This window comes from Cherax quadricarinatus, chromosome 96 (genome assembly GCF_038502225.1).
Source record: "Cherax quadricarinatus isolate ZL_2023a chromosome 96, ASM3850222v1, whole genome shotgun sequence".
NCBI classification, from domain to species: domain Eukaryota; kingdom Metazoa; phylum Arthropoda; class Malacostraca; order Decapoda; family Parastacidae; genus Cherax; species Cherax quadricarinatus.
In genome coordinates this window covers 7,849,691-7,866,588 of record NC_091387.1, presented here as the reverse complement: position 1 = coordinate 7,866,588, position 16,898 = coordinate 7,849,691, and the positions used below count along the sequence as shown (strand labels likewise).

Below are 16,898 nucleotides of genomic sequence, written 5' to 3'. Positions count from 1 at the left end.
ACTGACTTTCTTGGGTTATCCTGGGTGGCTAACCCTCCGGGGTTAAAAATCCGAACGAAATCTTATCTTATCTTATCTTGTCTGTGCACAGAAGAATTGAACGTGGTTCACAAATAATCCGCACACAGTGTGACTTTGTAAATGGTCCAGGTTGGACCGAAACGCCATCTTAAGCTTCTCTCTTTTATGTGTGGGTTATTTATGTATTGTTCCAGTCACGGTATTGTGACTTATTGCTCTTAAACGTGGCAGTCTATGGAGGATAAATTATATCTTAAGCCGACAGGTAGTGAGCGAGACACTATGCACTTAAACCCTCCGATGTTTCGTCCAGGACTGGACGAAACACAGTTCTTCTATCAGTGTTTTTGTATGTTTAATAACTTCCACTCCTGGACGAAGCAGTCTTCCTCAGAGTCCCGAATTCACTTCAACTATCGTGTCCCGAGTTATCAAAAAGACAATTTGAACCCGCCATGGCCGGAGCAGATTATATTCGTCTATAAAAACCATAAAAAGTATATTTTAATAATTTTACAGTAGCAAAAACCTTTATAAGGGGAAAATCAGCCGAGGCAACACAATGATACTGGGCCTTGAAGAATGAAACACCTGTGTGACATCTGCGGAGCGTTGATGATTAAGACACATGTGCAACTCTTAGGTATCGTTATTGATGTAACGTTTCACCCATACAGTAGTCTTCGTCAATCACATACAGAGGCAGCAGGTGTAGTAGTGTATTGAAGATGATGTTATCAGTCCATTAACCTTGGAGATATAGTATTTGAGGTGGTCAGTCCCTCAGGCTGAGGGACTGACCACCTCAACTCCTAATCTTCAACTGTTCTTCTCTATACTGGACTAAAGAAGCCATCTTATATGCTAACTGAGGTCTTATAGGTATATCTGTTTAATATATACAGTATAGCTTTTATTATCGTTGTTATTGCATCTTCAGGTGGAGTTGTTCAGAGCAATAGAGGAAGGGAACGCGCAACTTGTGCAGGAGCTGCTGCAGGACACAGGTCCTGCCATCAGGAAGGAGGGCAGCTATTGCACACTCTTACACACTGCTGCTGCCTACAGTCAACTTGACATACTGCTCTTCCTGTTGAGACTCATTAACCCGAATATCGTCAACAAGGAAGGTCAGACACCAGCTCACCTGGCTGCCATGAAGGGTCACACTCAGGTGTTGAGGATATTGATGGCAGACGAGGAATTGAATCACGACAAGAAGGACAACAATAACAGAACTTACAGAGACTTGGTAAGTGCCATCCCACCTCTGTTCTCTCCATGAGGTATCCCTTGAGGAATAATATACTAGTTATCATTTTAGAGTGCTGTCTCTGTGACAGCTATAATGTCAGCATCTTGCTCTGTTACTCTGCCATTTAATTTACGACTTGTGTTTGTGATTTCAACTGCATTTGTGTACATCACTGATACCTTCCCTTGTAGTTTAACACGACCGTAGTTTAAAGCTGGAAGTTGATTTGCATGTTATTCCAGGGAACCTTGTTCTCCAGACTGGGTGTTAGTGGACTGGTGTGGGTGGCATCCTGGGTGTTAGTGGACTGGTGTGGGTGGCATCCTGGGTGTTAGTGGACTGGTGTGGGTGGCATCCTGGGTGTTAGTGGACTGGTGTGGGTGGCATCCTGAGTGTTAGTGGACTGGTGTGGGTGGCATCCTGGGTGTTAGTGGACTGGTGTGGGTGGCAACCTGGGTGTTAGTGGACTGGTGTGGGTGGCATCCTGAGTGTTAGTGGACTGGTGTGGGTGGCATCCTGGGTGTTAGTGGACTGGTGTGGGTGGCATCCTGAGTGTTAGTGGACTGGTGTGGGTGGCATCCTGGGTGTTAGTGGACTGGTGTGGGTGGCATCCTGAGTGTTAGTGGACTGGTGTGGGTGGCATCCTGGGTGTTAGTGGACTGGCGTGGGTGGCATCCTGGGTGTTAGTGGACTGGTGTGGGTGGCATCCTGGGTGTTAGTGGACTGGTGTGGGTGGCATCCTGGGTGTTAGTGGACTGGTGTGGGTGGCATCCTGGGTGTTAGTGGACTGGTGTGGGTGGCATCCTGGGTGTTAGTGGACTGGTGTTTGTGGCATCCTGTGTGTTAGTGGACTGGTGTGGGTGTCATCCTGGATGTTAGTGAACTGGTGTGGGTTGCATCCTGTCTGTTAGTTGATTGGTGTGGATTGCACCCTGGATGTTAGTGGACTGGTGTGGGTGGTATCCTGCTCGTTAGTGGACTGGTGTGTGTGGCATCCTGGGTGTTAGTGGACTGGTGTGGGTGGCATCCTGGGTGTTAGTGGACTGGTGTGGGTGGCATCCTGAGTGTTAGTGGACTGGTGTGGGTGGCATCCTGGGTGTTAGTGGACTGGTGTGGGTGGCATCCTGAGTGTTAGTGGACTGGTGTGGGTGGCATCCTGGGTGGCTAACACTCCCTACCCTGGGTTATCCTGGGTGGCTAACACTCCCTACCCTGGGTTATCCTGGGTGGCTAACACTCCCTACCCTGGGTTATCCTGGGTGGCTAACACTCCCTACCCTGGGTTATCCTGGGTGGCTAACACTCCCTACCCTGGGTTATCCTGGGTGGCTAACACTCCCTACCTTGGGTTATCCTGGGTGGATAACACTCCCTACCCTGGGTTATCCTGGGTGGCTAACACTCCCTACCCTGGGTTATCCTGGGTGACTAACACTCCCTACCCTGGGTTATCCTGGGTGGCTAACACTCCCTACCCTGGGTTATCCTGGGTGGCTAACACTCCCTACCCTGGGTTATCCTGGGTGGATAACCCTCCCTACCCTGGGTTATCCTGGGTGACTAACACTCCCTACCCTGGGTTATCCTGGGTGGCTAACCCTCCCTACCCTGGGTTATCCTGGGTGGCTAACACTCCCTACCTTGGGTTATCCTGGGTGGCTAACACTCCCTACCCTGGGTTATCCTGGGTGGCTAACCCTCCCTACCCTGGGTTATCCTGGGTGGCTAACACTCCCTACCTTGGGTTATCCTGGGTGGCTAACACTCCCTACCCTGGGTTATCCTGGGTGGCTAACACACCCTACCCTGGGTTATCCTGGGTGGCTAACACTCCCTACCCTGGGTTATCCTGGGTGGCTAACACTCCCTACCCTGGGTTATCCTGGGTGGCTAACACTCCCTACCCTGGGTTATCCTGGGTGGCTAACACTCCCTACCCTGGGTTATCCTAGGTGGCTAACACTCCCTACCCTGGGTTATCCTGGGTGGCTAACACTCCCTACCCTGGGTTATCCTGGGTGGCTAACCCTCCCTACCCTGGGTTATCCTGGGTGACTAACACTCCCTACCCTGGGTTATCCTGGGTGGCTAACACTCCCTACCCTGGGTTATCCTGGGTGGCTAACACTCCCTACCCTGGGTTATCCTGGGTGGCTAACACTCCCTACCCTGGGTTATCCTGGGTGGCTAACACTCCCTACCCTGGGTTAGCCTGGGTGGCTAACACTCCCTACCCTGGGTTATCCTGGGTGGCTAACACTCCCTACCCTGGGTTATCCTGGGTGGCTAACACTCCCTACCCTGGGTTATCCTGGGTGGCTAACACTCCCTACCCTGGGTTATCCTGGGTGGCTAACACTCCCTACCCTGGGTTATCCTGGGTGACTAACACTCCCTACCCTGGGTTATCCTTGGTGGCTAACACTCCCTACCCAGGGTTATCATGGGTGGCTAGCACTCCCTACCCTGGGTTATCATGGGTGGCTAGCACTCCCTACCCTGGGTTATCCTGGGTGGCTAGCACTCCCTACCCTGGGTTATCATGGGTGGCTAGCACTCCCTACCCTGGGTTATCCTGGATGGCTAGCACTCCCTACCCTGGGTTATCCTGGGTGGCTAGCACTCCCTACCCTGGGTTATCCTGGGTGGCTAGCACTCCCTACCCTGGGTTATCCTGGGTGGCTAGCACTCCCTACCCTGGGTTATCCTGGGTGGCTAACACTCCCTACCCTGGGTTATCCTGGGTGGCTAACACTCCCTACCCTGGGTTATCCTGGGTGGCTAACACTCCCTACCCTGGGTTATCCTGGGTGGCTAACACTCCCTACCCTGGGTTATCCTGGGTGGCTAACACTCCCTACCTTGGGTTATCCTGGGTGGCTAACACTCCCTACCCTGGGTTATCCTGGGTGGCTAACACTCCCTACCCTGGGTTATCCTGGGTGACTAACACTCCCTACCCTGGGTTATCCTGGGTGGCTAACACTCCCTACCCTGGGTTATCCTGGGTGGCTAACACTCCCTACCCTGGGATATCCTGGGTGGATAACCCTCCCTACCCTGGGTTATCCTGGGTGACTAACACTCCCTACCCTGGGTTATCCTGGGTGGCTAACCCTCCCTACCCTGGATTATCCTGGGTGGCTAACACTCCCTACCATGGGTTATCCTGGGTGGCTAACACTCCCTACCTTGGGTTATCCTGGGTGGCTAACACTCCCTACCCTGGATTATCCTGGGTGGCTAACACTCCCTACCCTGGGTTATCCTGGGTGGCTAACACTCCCTACCTTGGGTTATCCTGGGTGGCTAACACTCCCTACCCTGGGTTATCCTGGGTGGCTAACACACCCTACCCTGGGTTATCCTGGGTGGCTAACACTCCCTACCCTGGGTTATCCTGGGTGGCTAACACTCCCTACCCTGGGTTATCCTGGGTGGCTAACACTCCCTACCCTGGGTTATCCTGGGTGGCTAACACTCCCTACCCTGGGTTATCCTAAGTGGCTAACACTCCCTACCCTGGGTTATCCTGGATGGCTAACACTCCCTACCCTGGGTTATCCTGGGTGGATAACCCTCCCTACCCTGGGTTATCCTGGGTGACTAACACTCCCTACCCTGGGTTATCCTGGGTGGCTAACACTCCCTACCCTGGGTTATCCTGGGTGGCTAACACTCCCTACCCTGGGTTATCCTGGGTGGCTAACACTCCCTACCCTGGGTTATCCTGGGTGGCTAACACTCCCTACCCTGGGTTATCCTGGGTGGCTAACACTCCCTACCCTGGGTTATCCTGGGTGGCTAACACTCCCTACCCTGTGTTATCCTGGGTGGCTAACACTCCCTACCCTGGGTTATCCTGGGTGGCTAACACTCCCTACCCTGGGTTATCCTGGGTGGCTAACACTCCCTACCCTGGGTTATCCTGGGTGGTTAACACTCCCTACCCTGGGTTATCCTGGGTGGCTAACACTCCCTACCCTGGGTTATCCTGGGTGACTAACACTCCCTACCCTGGGTTATCCTGGGTGGCTAACACTCCCTACCCTGGGTTATCATGGGTGGCTAGCACTCCCTACCCTGGGTTATCATGGGTGGCTAGCACTCCCTACCCTGGGTTATCCTGGGTGGCTAGCACTCCCTACCCTGGGTTATCATGGGTGGCTAGCACTCCCTACCCTGGGTTATCCTGGATGGCTAGCACTCCCTACCCTGGGTTATCCTGGGTGGCTAGCACTCCCTACCCTGGGTTATCCTGGGTGGCTAGCACTCCCTACCCTGGGTTATCCTGGGTGGCTAGCACTCCCTACCCTGGGTTATCATGGGTGGCTAACCTGTCCTACCCTGGGTTATCATGGGTGGCTAACCTGCCCTACCCTGGGTTATCATGGGTGGCTAACTCTCCCTACCCTGGGTTATCATGGGTGGCTAACTCTCCCTACCCTGGGTTATCCTGGGTGGCTAGCACTCCCTACCCTGGGTTATCATGGGTGGCTAACCTGTCCTACCCTGGGTTATCATGGGTGGCTAACCTGCCCTACCCTGGGTGGCTAACTCTCCCTACCCTGGGTTATCCTGGGTGGCTAACTCTCCCTACCCTGGGTTATCCTTGGTGGCTAACTCTCCCTACCCTGGGTTATCATGGGTGGCTAACTCTCCCTACCCTGGGTTATCCTGGGTGGCTATCACTCCCTACCCTGGGTTATCATGGGTGGCTAACCTGTCCTACCCTGGGTTATCATGGGTGGCTAACCTGCCCTACCCTGGGTTATCCTGGGTGGCTAACCTGCCCTACCCTGGGTTATCATGGGTGGCTAACTCTCCCTACCCTGGGTTATCCTGGGTGACTAACACTCCCTACCCTGGGTTATCCTGGGTGGCTAACACTCCCTACCCTGGGTTATCCTGGGTGACTAACACTCCCTACCCTGGGTTATCCTGGGTGGCTAACTCTCCAGGGTTAAAAACCCGAACATAATAATATATCCCGTGTACAACCATCAGCATCTAACTAATGAATGTGTTGTTCCAGCTTTCCGTACCGCTGTTCGAGGCCGTCCTGGGAGACAACAGAAGCCGGGCCCAGGAGCTGTTAAGGCTGGGTGCTGACCCAGACTACCCAGCTGGGTCACTAGTAGAGACAGAACTTGAGGTCACCACGGCCCGACAGCTAGCTCTTAACTTACAGAGAGAAGCCATCGTTAAGCTCTTTGCCAAGGTCTGTCTGTAATTACCTGAGTGGCTGACGATCTGTGTGCCTCTGAGTGTGGCTGGCGATCTGTGTGCCTCTGAGTGTGGCTGGCGATCTGTGTGCCTCTGAGTGTGGCTGGCGATCTGTGTGCCTCTGAGTGTGGCTGGCGATCTGTGTGCCTCTGAGTGTGGCTGGCGATCTGTGTGCCTCTGAGTGTGGCTGGCGATCTGTGTGCCTCTGAGTGTGGCTGGCGATCTGTGTGCCTCTGAGGGTGGCTGGCGATCTGTGTGCCTCTGAGTGTGGCTGGCGATCTGTGTGCCTCTGAGTGTGGCTGGCGATCTGTGTGCCTCTGAGTGTGGCTGGCGATCTGTGTGCCTCTGAGTGTGGCTGGCGATCTGTGTGCCTCTGAGTGTGGCTGGCGATCTGTGTGCCTCTGAGTGTGGCTGGCGATCTGTGTGCCTCTGAGTGTGGCTGGCGATCTGTGTGCCTCTGAGTGTGGCTGGCGATCTGTGTGCCTCTGAGGGTGGCTGGCGATGTGTGAATCTGAGTGTGGCTGGCGATCTGTGTGCCTCTGAGTGTGGCTGGCGATCTGTGTGCCTCTGAGTGTGGCTGGCGATCTGTGTGCCTCTGAGTGTGGCTGGCGATCTGTGTGCCTCTGAGTGTGGCTGGCGATCTGTGTGCCTCTGAGGGTGGCTGGCGATCTGTGTGCCTCTGAGTGTGGCTGGCGATCTGTGTGCCTCTGAGTGTGGCTGGCGATCTGTGTGCCTCTGAGTGTGGCTGGCGATCTGTGTACCTCTGAGTGTGGCTGGCGATCTGTGTGCCTCTGAGTGTGGCTGGCGATCTGTGTGCCTCTGAGTGTGGCTGGCGATCTGTGTGCCTCTGAGTGTGGCTGGCGATCTGTGTGCCTCTGAGTGTGGCTGGCGATCTGTGTGCCTCTGAGGGTGGCTGGCGATCTGTGTGCCTCTGAGTGTGGCTGACGATCTGTGTGCCTCTGAGTGTGGCTGGCGAACTGTGTGCCTCTGAGTGTGGCTGGCGATCTGTGTGCCTCTGAGGGTGGCTGGCGATCTGTGTGCCTCTGAGGGTGGCTGGCGATCTGTGTGCCTCTGAGGGTGGCTGGCGATCTGTGTGCCTCTGAGTGTGGCTGACGATCTGTGTGCCTCTGAGTGTGGCTGGCGATCTGTGTGCGTCTGAGGGTGGCTGGCGATCTGTGTGCCTCTGAGAATGGCTGGCGATCTGTGTGCCTCTGAGTGTGGCTGGCGATCTGTGTGCCTCTGAGACTGGCTGGCGATCTGTGTGCCTCTGAGTGTGGCTGGCGATCTGTGTGCCTCTGAGTGTGGATGGCGATCTGTGTGCCTCTGAGTGTGGCTGGCGATCTGTGTGCCTCTGAGTGTGGCTGGCGATCTGTGTGCCTCTGAGTGTGGCTGGCGATCTGTGTGCCTCTGAGTGTGGCTGGCGATCTGTGTGCCTCTGAGGGTGGCTGGCGATCTGTGTGCCTCTGAGTGTGGCTGGCGATCTGTGTGCCTCTGAGTGTGGCTGGCGATCTGTGTGCCTCTGAGTGTGGCTGGCGATCTGTGTGCCTCTGAGTGTGGCTGGCGATCTGTGTGCCTCTGAGTGTGGCTGGCGATCTGTGTGCCTCTGAGGGTGGCTGGCGATCTGTGTGCCTCTGAGTGTGGCTGGCGATCTGTGTGCCTCTGAGTGTGGCTGGCGATCTGTGTGCCTCTGAGTGTGGCTGGCGATCTGTGTACCTCTGAGTGTGGCTGGCGATCTGTGTGCCTCTGAGTGTGGCTGGCGATCTGTGTGCCTCTGAGTGTGGCTGGCGATCTGTGTGCCTCTGAGTGTGGCTGGCGATCTGTGTGCCTCTGAGTGTGGCTGGCGATCTGTGTGCCTCTGAGGGTGGCTGGCGATCTGTGTGCCTCTGAGTGTGGCTGACGATCTGTGTGCCTCTGAGTGTGGCTGGCGAACTGTGTGCCTCTGAGTGTGGCTGGCGATCTGTGTGCCTCTGAGGGTGGCTGGCGATCTGTGTGCCTCTGAGGGTGGCTGGCGATCTGTGTGCCTCTGAGGGTGGCTGGCGATCTGTGTGCCTCTGAGTGTGGCTGTCGATCTGTGTGCCTCTGAGTGTGGCTGGCGATCTGTGTGCGTCTGAGGGTGGCTGGCGATCTGTGTGCCTCTGAGAATGGCTGGCGATCTGTGTGCCTCTGAGTGTGGCTGGCGATCTGTGTGCCTCTGAGAATGGCTGGCGATCTGTGTGCCTCTGAGTGTGGCTGGCGATCTGTGTGCCTCTGAGTGTGGATGGCGATCTGTGTGCCTCTGAGAATGGCTGGCGATCTGTGTGCCTCTGAGTGTGGATGGCGATCTGTGTGCGTCTGAGTGTGGATGGCGATCTGTGTGCCTCTGAGGGTGGCTGGCGATCTGTGTGCCTCTGAGTGTGGATGGCGATCTGTGTGCGTCTGAGTGTGGATGGCGATCTGTGTGCCTCTGAGTGTGGCTGGCGATCTATGTACCTCTGAGTGTTACTAGTGATCTATGTACCTCTGAGTGTTACTAGTGATCTATGTACCTCTGAGTGTTACTAGTGATCTATGTACCTCTGAGTGTTACTAGTGATCTATGTACCTCTGAGTGTTACTAGTGATCTATGTACCTCTGAGTGGCAGCTAAATAATTCAATAAAGGATATTTACCATAGGTCAAAATGACAGTCCATTCAGAAATGTCCCAAAAATCCTCTTTTTTCCAAATTTTCGAGATTCAACAATTACAATTCTGAGGGACTGATAACCTCAGACTCATCAGTCATCAAGTCACTGGTGGGCGAAACATAGACACAATAATAATACCCAGGTGCTACACAGGTGTCTAATTCAAAATAAATTCTCGAGAATCTTTATTTATTCAAAATTCTTCTAATTACTGTCTTTAGTCTATTTATTAGAAGTCAAAATGAACTTTTGATATACCCAGGTTGTTTCTAAATGATGACTCAATTTCAAAGCATTTTACTTTAAAAATTGGTCCATTATTTTGAAACACCCTGAATATTATAGTAGGCCTACTGGCCCATGTTGAGATAGGCCTACTCTCACGCCATTCCCATTTATTTTTCGAAATTAAGTGTATTTTTAAAGCTGCCTCATATATTTTGTAGTTAGTATCTATCTTAAAGCTGCTTAAAGTCTGCTTTAAGACTGAAAGTTAAAGCTGACTGTCATTATTAAAGTCTGCTTTAAGACTGAAAGTTAAAGCTGTCATTATTAAAGTCTGCTTTAAGGCTGAAAGTTAAAGCTGACTGTCATTATTAAAGTCTGCTTTAAGGCTGAGAGTTAAAGCTGACTGTCATTAATAAAGTCTGCTTTAAGACTGAAAGTTAAAGCTGACTGTCATTAATAAAGTCTGCTTTAAGACTGAAAGTTAAAGCTGACTGTCATTATTAAAGTCTGCTTTAAGGCTGAGAGTTAAAGCTGACTGTCATTAATAAAGTCTGCTTTAAGACTGAAAGTTAAAGCTGACTGTCATTATTAAAGTCTGCTTTAAGACTGAGAGTTAAAGCTGTCATTATTAAAGTCTGCTTTAAGACTGAGAGTTAAAGCTGTCATTATTAAAGTCTGCTTTAAGACTGAGAGTTAAAGCTGTCATTATTAAAGTCTGCTTTAAGACTGAAAGTTAAAGTTGTCAACATTACAGGAGAGGCCAGCAGAGAGAAAGCTGCAGACATCAACTGGAGTCAGCGTGTCAGAGAGCTCTAGAGAGCTGGCTGTTACAGCAGACAGCCAGGCGGTAAGAAATGCTCTATTATCTACAGTAATTAAGAGACAAGAGCTTTAGGTTATAGAGAGTAAGCTTTTGTTGTCTATTATCCTGTGTAGAGCTTTATAATTAGTATATATAAAGCTCTATTGTTTGTAGAGCTTTATAATTAGTATATATAAAGCTCTATTGCTTGTAGAGCTTTATAATTAGTACATATAAAGCTCTACTCTGAGCAAAACGCTTGCACTGTACAGTAGACCTCCCATTAACTTTACTCTATATAATACAATGTTTATAAATGGGACTCAGTACGTTTAGAAGTACATAACACATAAAGAGACCTTTATAGTACTTGCTGGGTGAACTGGGACAGCAGGTGTCTTAAGGACACACGTCCTAATGTTACCACCCGTAGCGGGGATCGACCCCTGGACGTCAGTGTGTGAGCTGAGTGAGTTACCAGTCAAGCTACGAGACACCTAAGTCAGTGAGAGTGGAACATAGGTGCAATCTTGCCTCAGGTAAACAAGTTGACGCTGTTAGGTAAGACACATATGCAACACTTAGGTATCTTTATTTCGAAACGTTTCGCCTACACAGTAGGCTTCTTCAGTCGAGTACAGAAAAGTTGATAGAAGCAGAAGATACTTGAAGACGATGTAATCAGTCCATCACCCTTAAAGTTTTGAGGTGGTCAGTCCCTCAGTCTGGAGAAGAGCATTGTTCCATAGTCTGAAACAATATGGAGATGAAGTGACAGGATGGAGCTTTTATAGCGCCAAGAGGTGAGACGTAGGTCACTAGGAGAGGTAAGAACTCACCTCCTGGCGCTATATGAAGCTCCATCCTGTCACTTCATCTCCATATTGTTTCATACTATGGAACAATGCTCTTCTCCAGACTGAGGGACTGACCACCTCAAAACTTTAAGGGTGATGGACTGATTACATCGTCTTCAAGTCTCTTCTGCTTCTATCAACTTTTCTGTACTCGACTGAAGAAGCCTACTGTGTAGGCGAAACGTTTCGAAATAAAGATACCTAACTGTTGCATATGTGTCTTACCTAACAACCTGTCGGTATTTTATACCATTTTAATGTTCAAGTTGACACTGGGATCCCACAAGGGGGTAGAAATGACAGATCAATGAAATACCTGTTTCTGTGGTGGCCCGGTGGCCTGGTGGCTAAAGCTCCCGCTTCACACACGGAGGGCCCGGGTTCGATTCCCGGCGGGTGGAAACATTTCGACACGTTTCCTTACACCTGTTGTCCTGTTCACCTAGCAGCAAATAGGTACCTGGGTGTTAGTCGACTGGTGTGGGTCGCATCCTGGGGGACAAGATTAAGGACCACAATGGAAATAAGTTAGACAGTCCTCGATGACGCACTGACTTTCTTGGGTTATCCTGGTTGGCTAACCCTCCGGGGTTAAAAATCAGAACGAAATCTTATCTTATCTGTGTATCCATGAGGGTTATTATACAGTATCGATAATGTTTATTACACTTGACAATAAGTTCGTGTCTGGTGGCCACCAAGGTGCGCCTCATAAGAACATCAACGTTGATTCAGTCAAATCTCAATAAAATAGGCCTGTATATAACCGCCTAGCACTGCAGTTTTCGTTTAATGTGTTTATTACGTACCCCATACCCATCCTATGGGTGGTAGTCACCACATACCCATCCTATGGGTGGTAGTCACCACATACCCATCCTGTGGGCGGTAGTCACCACATACCCATCCTATGGGTGGTAGTCACCACATACCCATCCTGTGGGTGGTAGTCACCACATACCCATCCTGTGGGCGGTAGTCACCACATACCCATCCTATGGGTGGTAGTCACCACATACCCATCCTGTGGGAGGTAGTCACCACATACCCATCCTATGGGTGGTAGTCACCACATACCCATCCTGTGGGTGGTAGTCACCACATACCCATCCTATGGGTGGTAGTCACCACATACCCATCCTGTGGGCGGTAGTCACCACATACCCATCCTGTGGGTGGTAGTCAAAAGATTACAAAGGTACATAATGGGTCCAGTGACTGGACCCCAAAGTTATGATAGCTGAACTAGTTACAAAGGTAATGAACTCCAGGTAGATCTGGTCACAATCATGGCAAGTTACAGAGGTAATGAATCAGCCTCAGCTCTTAGGAAAGTTAGTATGTGATAGTGTGGAGAATTTAGAATAGTTAATGCAGTTATACAAGTAAATGTTACGTTTTCTGTAAATAACTTTTACGTTTACGTTTTCTGTGATGCGTAGTTAGATACATTGTATATATTTGAGCTAAATATTTAATTCCATTTTGTGTTTTCAGGCGCTGAGGCTGAATGTAAGACCAGGATCAGTCCAGACGTCAGGTCCAGACGTCTACAGGATGGACACAGATCCTAGAGGATACGTGTGTATCCTAAGCTACAGTTCCTTCCAGGAGCGACCTGACCTGGTCCTTGAGGGGTCAAACTCAGACGTCAAGAACCTGTCAAACGTCTTCGGCAAAATGGGTTACACTGGACACTCACATTGTTCCTTGACAGCACAAGAGACCAAGCAAGTGTTGACCAGTGTCAGGGAGATGCAGCTCCTGGACCGTGTGGGTTGTGCGGTTTTTATTATATCAAGTCACGGCATCGGTAACGAGAAGTTCCTAACAAGTGACATGAGGGTTTTGAGCACTCAGTGGGTATGTGAACTTTTTAAGGACTCAGAATGCCCAGGGTTGAAAAATAAACCCAAATTATTTATCTTTGACTTTTGTTGTGGTTACTACAAGGAGGAGAATGTTAGAAGAAACAAGAGAGTCAAGTATACAAGAGTAGAGGAACCCCTACATGACACAGTGTGTCTGTACTCAAGCAGTGGAAGTTTTACCTCGTACTCCTTTACTAAGGAAGGTACTGCCTTCAACACTGCTCTGTGTCGCACTCTGGCACAACACTCCCATCATCACGAACTTGCTGACTTGTACAGACAGTTACTCAAGGAGTGCACCAACAACTCTTACACAGGATCACCACAGCTACATAACTTCGGCTTCACCAAGAAATTCTTCTTTAACCCAATACATTGAAAAACCCGTCAAAAATTATATAGTTATTACACTTCAGGTTGATGACATAGATCTTCATCAACCGTCAAACTGACTACTGAATTATGATAAACTACTGATGATATTGAAGAGAGGACACATGCATGCAGTACAAGTATTTACTGAGGCACAGCATTGCTCTGTTAGAGCTCCATTAAGCTCTAACAGTGTGTGTGTGTGTGTGTGTACTCACCTAGTTGAGGTTGCAGGGGTCGAGTCCAAGCTTCTGGTACTCACCTATTTGTGGTTGCAGGGGTCGAGTCTTAGCTCCTGGCCCCTGGCTCCTGGTGTGTGTGTGTGTGTGTGTGTGTGTGTGTGTGTGTGTGTGTGTGTGTGTGTGTGTGCGTGTGTGTGTGTGTGTCTTGCGTGGAAACATTCATAAACTAAGACGTTTAATAAGGATACTGTTCTGTTTGAAGAGAGTATCAGAAGTAACCAACATTAAATAGTCAACATGACTCACGAAATCGTAATGACACGATTGCAAACAAACCATACCACGGGCGGGGATAGAACCCACGATCGGTCTGGAGTTTTGAGACTCTCTGATCGTGGGTTCTATCCCCTCCCGTGGTATGGTTTATTAATTACTTCAGCCAATGTAATAACAATACACAATAAATACAACAACCTGAACTATAAATGACACGATACAAACAAAAGACAGGACTGAACTTACTCTTATGTCCCATATCAAGATAATATTAACAGTTACAACTCCACTAAACCCAACATAAACTATTATTTAATACCACTAAAGAATCAGCTAAAGCAGGAGGCCTGGTCACAGACCGGGCCGCGGGGGCGTTGACCCCCGAAACTCTCTCCAGGTAAACTCCAGGTAAACCAACTTTCCCCTACCTCTATGGGTTCATGAAAGGTAAAAGTGTGGAGAACTGTATTTCCACCTTTCTCACTGCACACACCTCTACTAGTTTTACCACTTTTCTTGATCTAAAATCTGCATTTGATATTGCGAACAGAACCGTTATACTACATGAACTAGCCAAAATGAATATTGGTGGTAGCTTACTCTGCTGGATAATAGGATACCTGTCAAATAGAGTATCCTCTGTCCTTTACCAAGGCTTCAGAAGTGATTCTAAAGAAATGTCTTTAGGTACACCGCAGGGAGGAGTTCTTAGTCCCATGCTATTTAATATTCTGATTAATGCTCTCCTAAATGCTCTACCTGCCTCACCTAAACATATAGCTATAAGCTATGCTGATGATATCATGATCCATACAACAGGGCATAAGATGAGTACCATTCTTAATGAAGTTCAAGCAATTTGTAATCGACTAGGCCTCATAATATCTTCCTCTAAAACAAAGACATTAACAAGCAAACGACATCCCCCACCCATCTATTTGCAGAGTGAAATCATTAGCTACGTTAAAACTTACAGATATCTTGGTGTAGATGTACCCTTTAACAAATCCACTATACCACAACTAAACAAGAAATGTAAAGCTAAGCTAAATGCTCTCAAAGCTGTTGCTGGCTACAATCCCAACTATGGTGCAAATGTGAGAATCGTGAGAATGATGTACATAGCCTATGTTAGGTCCTTAATTGATTATGCTGCTCCCATGTTGATATTAGCTAGAGAAAGTTCTCTCCGACCCTTGGAGTTAATGCAAAATAAAGCTCTCAGGATTATTCTTGGCTGTCCCAGATCTACAAAAGTTCTTAACATGAGGATTGTTGAAATTAACACTGTACTCGGTATTAGAATGTTGAGAAACGAACCAGACACTGTCACAATGAATCTTACCAAGTGTCTAGAGGTAAATACACACAGATCTAAATGGATTGTGAAAACGTGCAATTGCATTAAGTTTTATAACCTGCATGAACTGTATCACTGTAGGCAACAAGAGCATTTCACCCCTCCATGGAAGATGTGTTCATTTAATATCACATACCTACAAGTCCCTCCCAAGAAGCTGATTGCTAGTAATCCCTTCCTTAAATCTCTTGTTAGAGCAACTGCTCAAGAAGAAATTTCTCACCTAGCTGGTAGTAATAAGTTATCACAAGTTATATACACTGATGGATCTAAACAGGAGTCTTCTGGCAGGGCTGCATCTGCTCTTGTTGCCACCTCCCTAGTTAAGAACCATAATAAATTTGTGGAGTTAGGCATAAGAATTAATTAGGCATAAGAATTAACAACTGGGCGTCTGCACTGTAAACTGAATTGTTTGCAATCCTAATGGCGCTAAAGCTAACCTATGACACTGAGCTTGACTCTATCATCATTACTGATTCTATGTCATCATTGAAGGCTCTTGACTCATATAATGACTCCAACAACATGCTCATTGGAGAAGCCAGGTATAGATACTCAAAAAATAGGGACAAAGGAATTAATGTACAATTGCTATGGATCCCATCACACATTGGATTACTCCTTCATGATAAAGTTGATATGTTAGCCAAGAAGAGTACCCAGAAGGAGAATGTAGAATATAACTTTGGTATATATGTGTCTAGCATTAGGAATAATATTAGGAGAGAAGTAAATAATGAAAATGATTGTTATAGGAATGTAGTTAGAAGCCTGAGTAGATCTATAACCCACTATGATAACATGAACGTAGATAAGTATGTTGAGCAACTTGCAATGTGAACACTGACTGATGTTGTAGTGGCCAGGCTTAGGCTTGGTTACAAGTACTTGCAATTAGGCTTGTGAACACTGACTGATGTTGTAGTGGCCAGGCTTAGGCTTGGTTACTAGTACTGACTGATGTTGTAGTGGCCAGGCTTAGGCTTGGTTACAAGTACTGACTGATGTTGTAGTGGCCAGGCTTAGGCTTGGTTACAAGTACTGACTGGTGTTGTAGTGGCCAGGCTTAGGCTTGGTTACAAGTACTGACTGATGTTGTAGTGGCCAGGCTTAGGCTTGGTAACAAGTACTTCTGGCAGTTTGGGAGACACACAGATGATGATCAAACTAAATGTAAATTATGTGATCAGGCATATGGTCACTCTCTTGAACACTATGTGCTTAATTGTCCACTTATTGAGGAATACAGAGACAGACAGTATAATAACCTATGTGACATGTCAAGATATCTTATTAATGAAAATAAGATACCAGATATACTAAGCAAATTTCCTAAATTTGCTTGTAACAGATAAGTGAACTATAGATATGTAGATATAAATCCATATGTATTCTAGCTGTTAATGCCCGCGCTTTGGGGCCTAGTTCCTAGGCCTTTTGTGTATCCATATGTTCTCGCGCTACCGTCCACAGGATGGATATGGGGTGCACAATAAACTAGCCACTTCGGTGGCAAAATCTAAAAAAGCAAGTAGTATCAATAAAAACAAGAAATGTGGTGGATAATATAAAGTATGAGGAAGGGGTACAGGCAGTAGTAGATAAATCTGGAGATAGAAACTGTAAATATATACGAGTTGTAGTAGCCCTACTGGGCTTGAGTAGGCCTCCTGGCGTACTGCAGAGTTACCGTGTATGAGATGGGGCATCTGGTGGCAAGGTTACTGTTAGACAACAGTAGTTGATAGAGCATCTGATGGCAGGGTTACTGTTGGACA

The 16,898-nt window shown here is 48.5% G+C and overlaps 2 protein-coding genes across 4 annotated transcripts in view; one reads left to right on the top strand and one right to left on the bottom strand.

Moving 5' to 3' along the window:
- Positions 1 to 13,309, top strand: part of LOC128701698 (serine/arginine repetitive matrix protein 2) — a 40,342-nt gene extending 27,033 nt beyond the window's left edge. The window contains exons 4-7 of the mRNA XM_053795554.2: positions 962 to 1,273; positions 6,312 to 6,497; positions 10,152 to 10,244; positions 12,554 to 13,309. Coding sequence (XP_053651529.2) covers positions 962 to 1,273; positions 6,312 to 6,497; positions 10,152 to 10,244; positions 12,554 to 13,306 — 1,344 coding nt within the window. The 3' untranslated portion in view covers positions 13,307 to 13,309. The remainder of the gene's footprint in view (positions 1 to 961; positions 1,274 to 6,311; positions 6,498 to 10,151; positions 10,245 to 12,553) is intronic.
- LOC128701699 (uncharacterized) overlaps positions 1 to 16,898 on the bottom strand; it is a 139,875-nt gene that overhangs the window by 45,355 nt on the left and 77,622 nt on the right. The window lies entirely within an intron of this gene.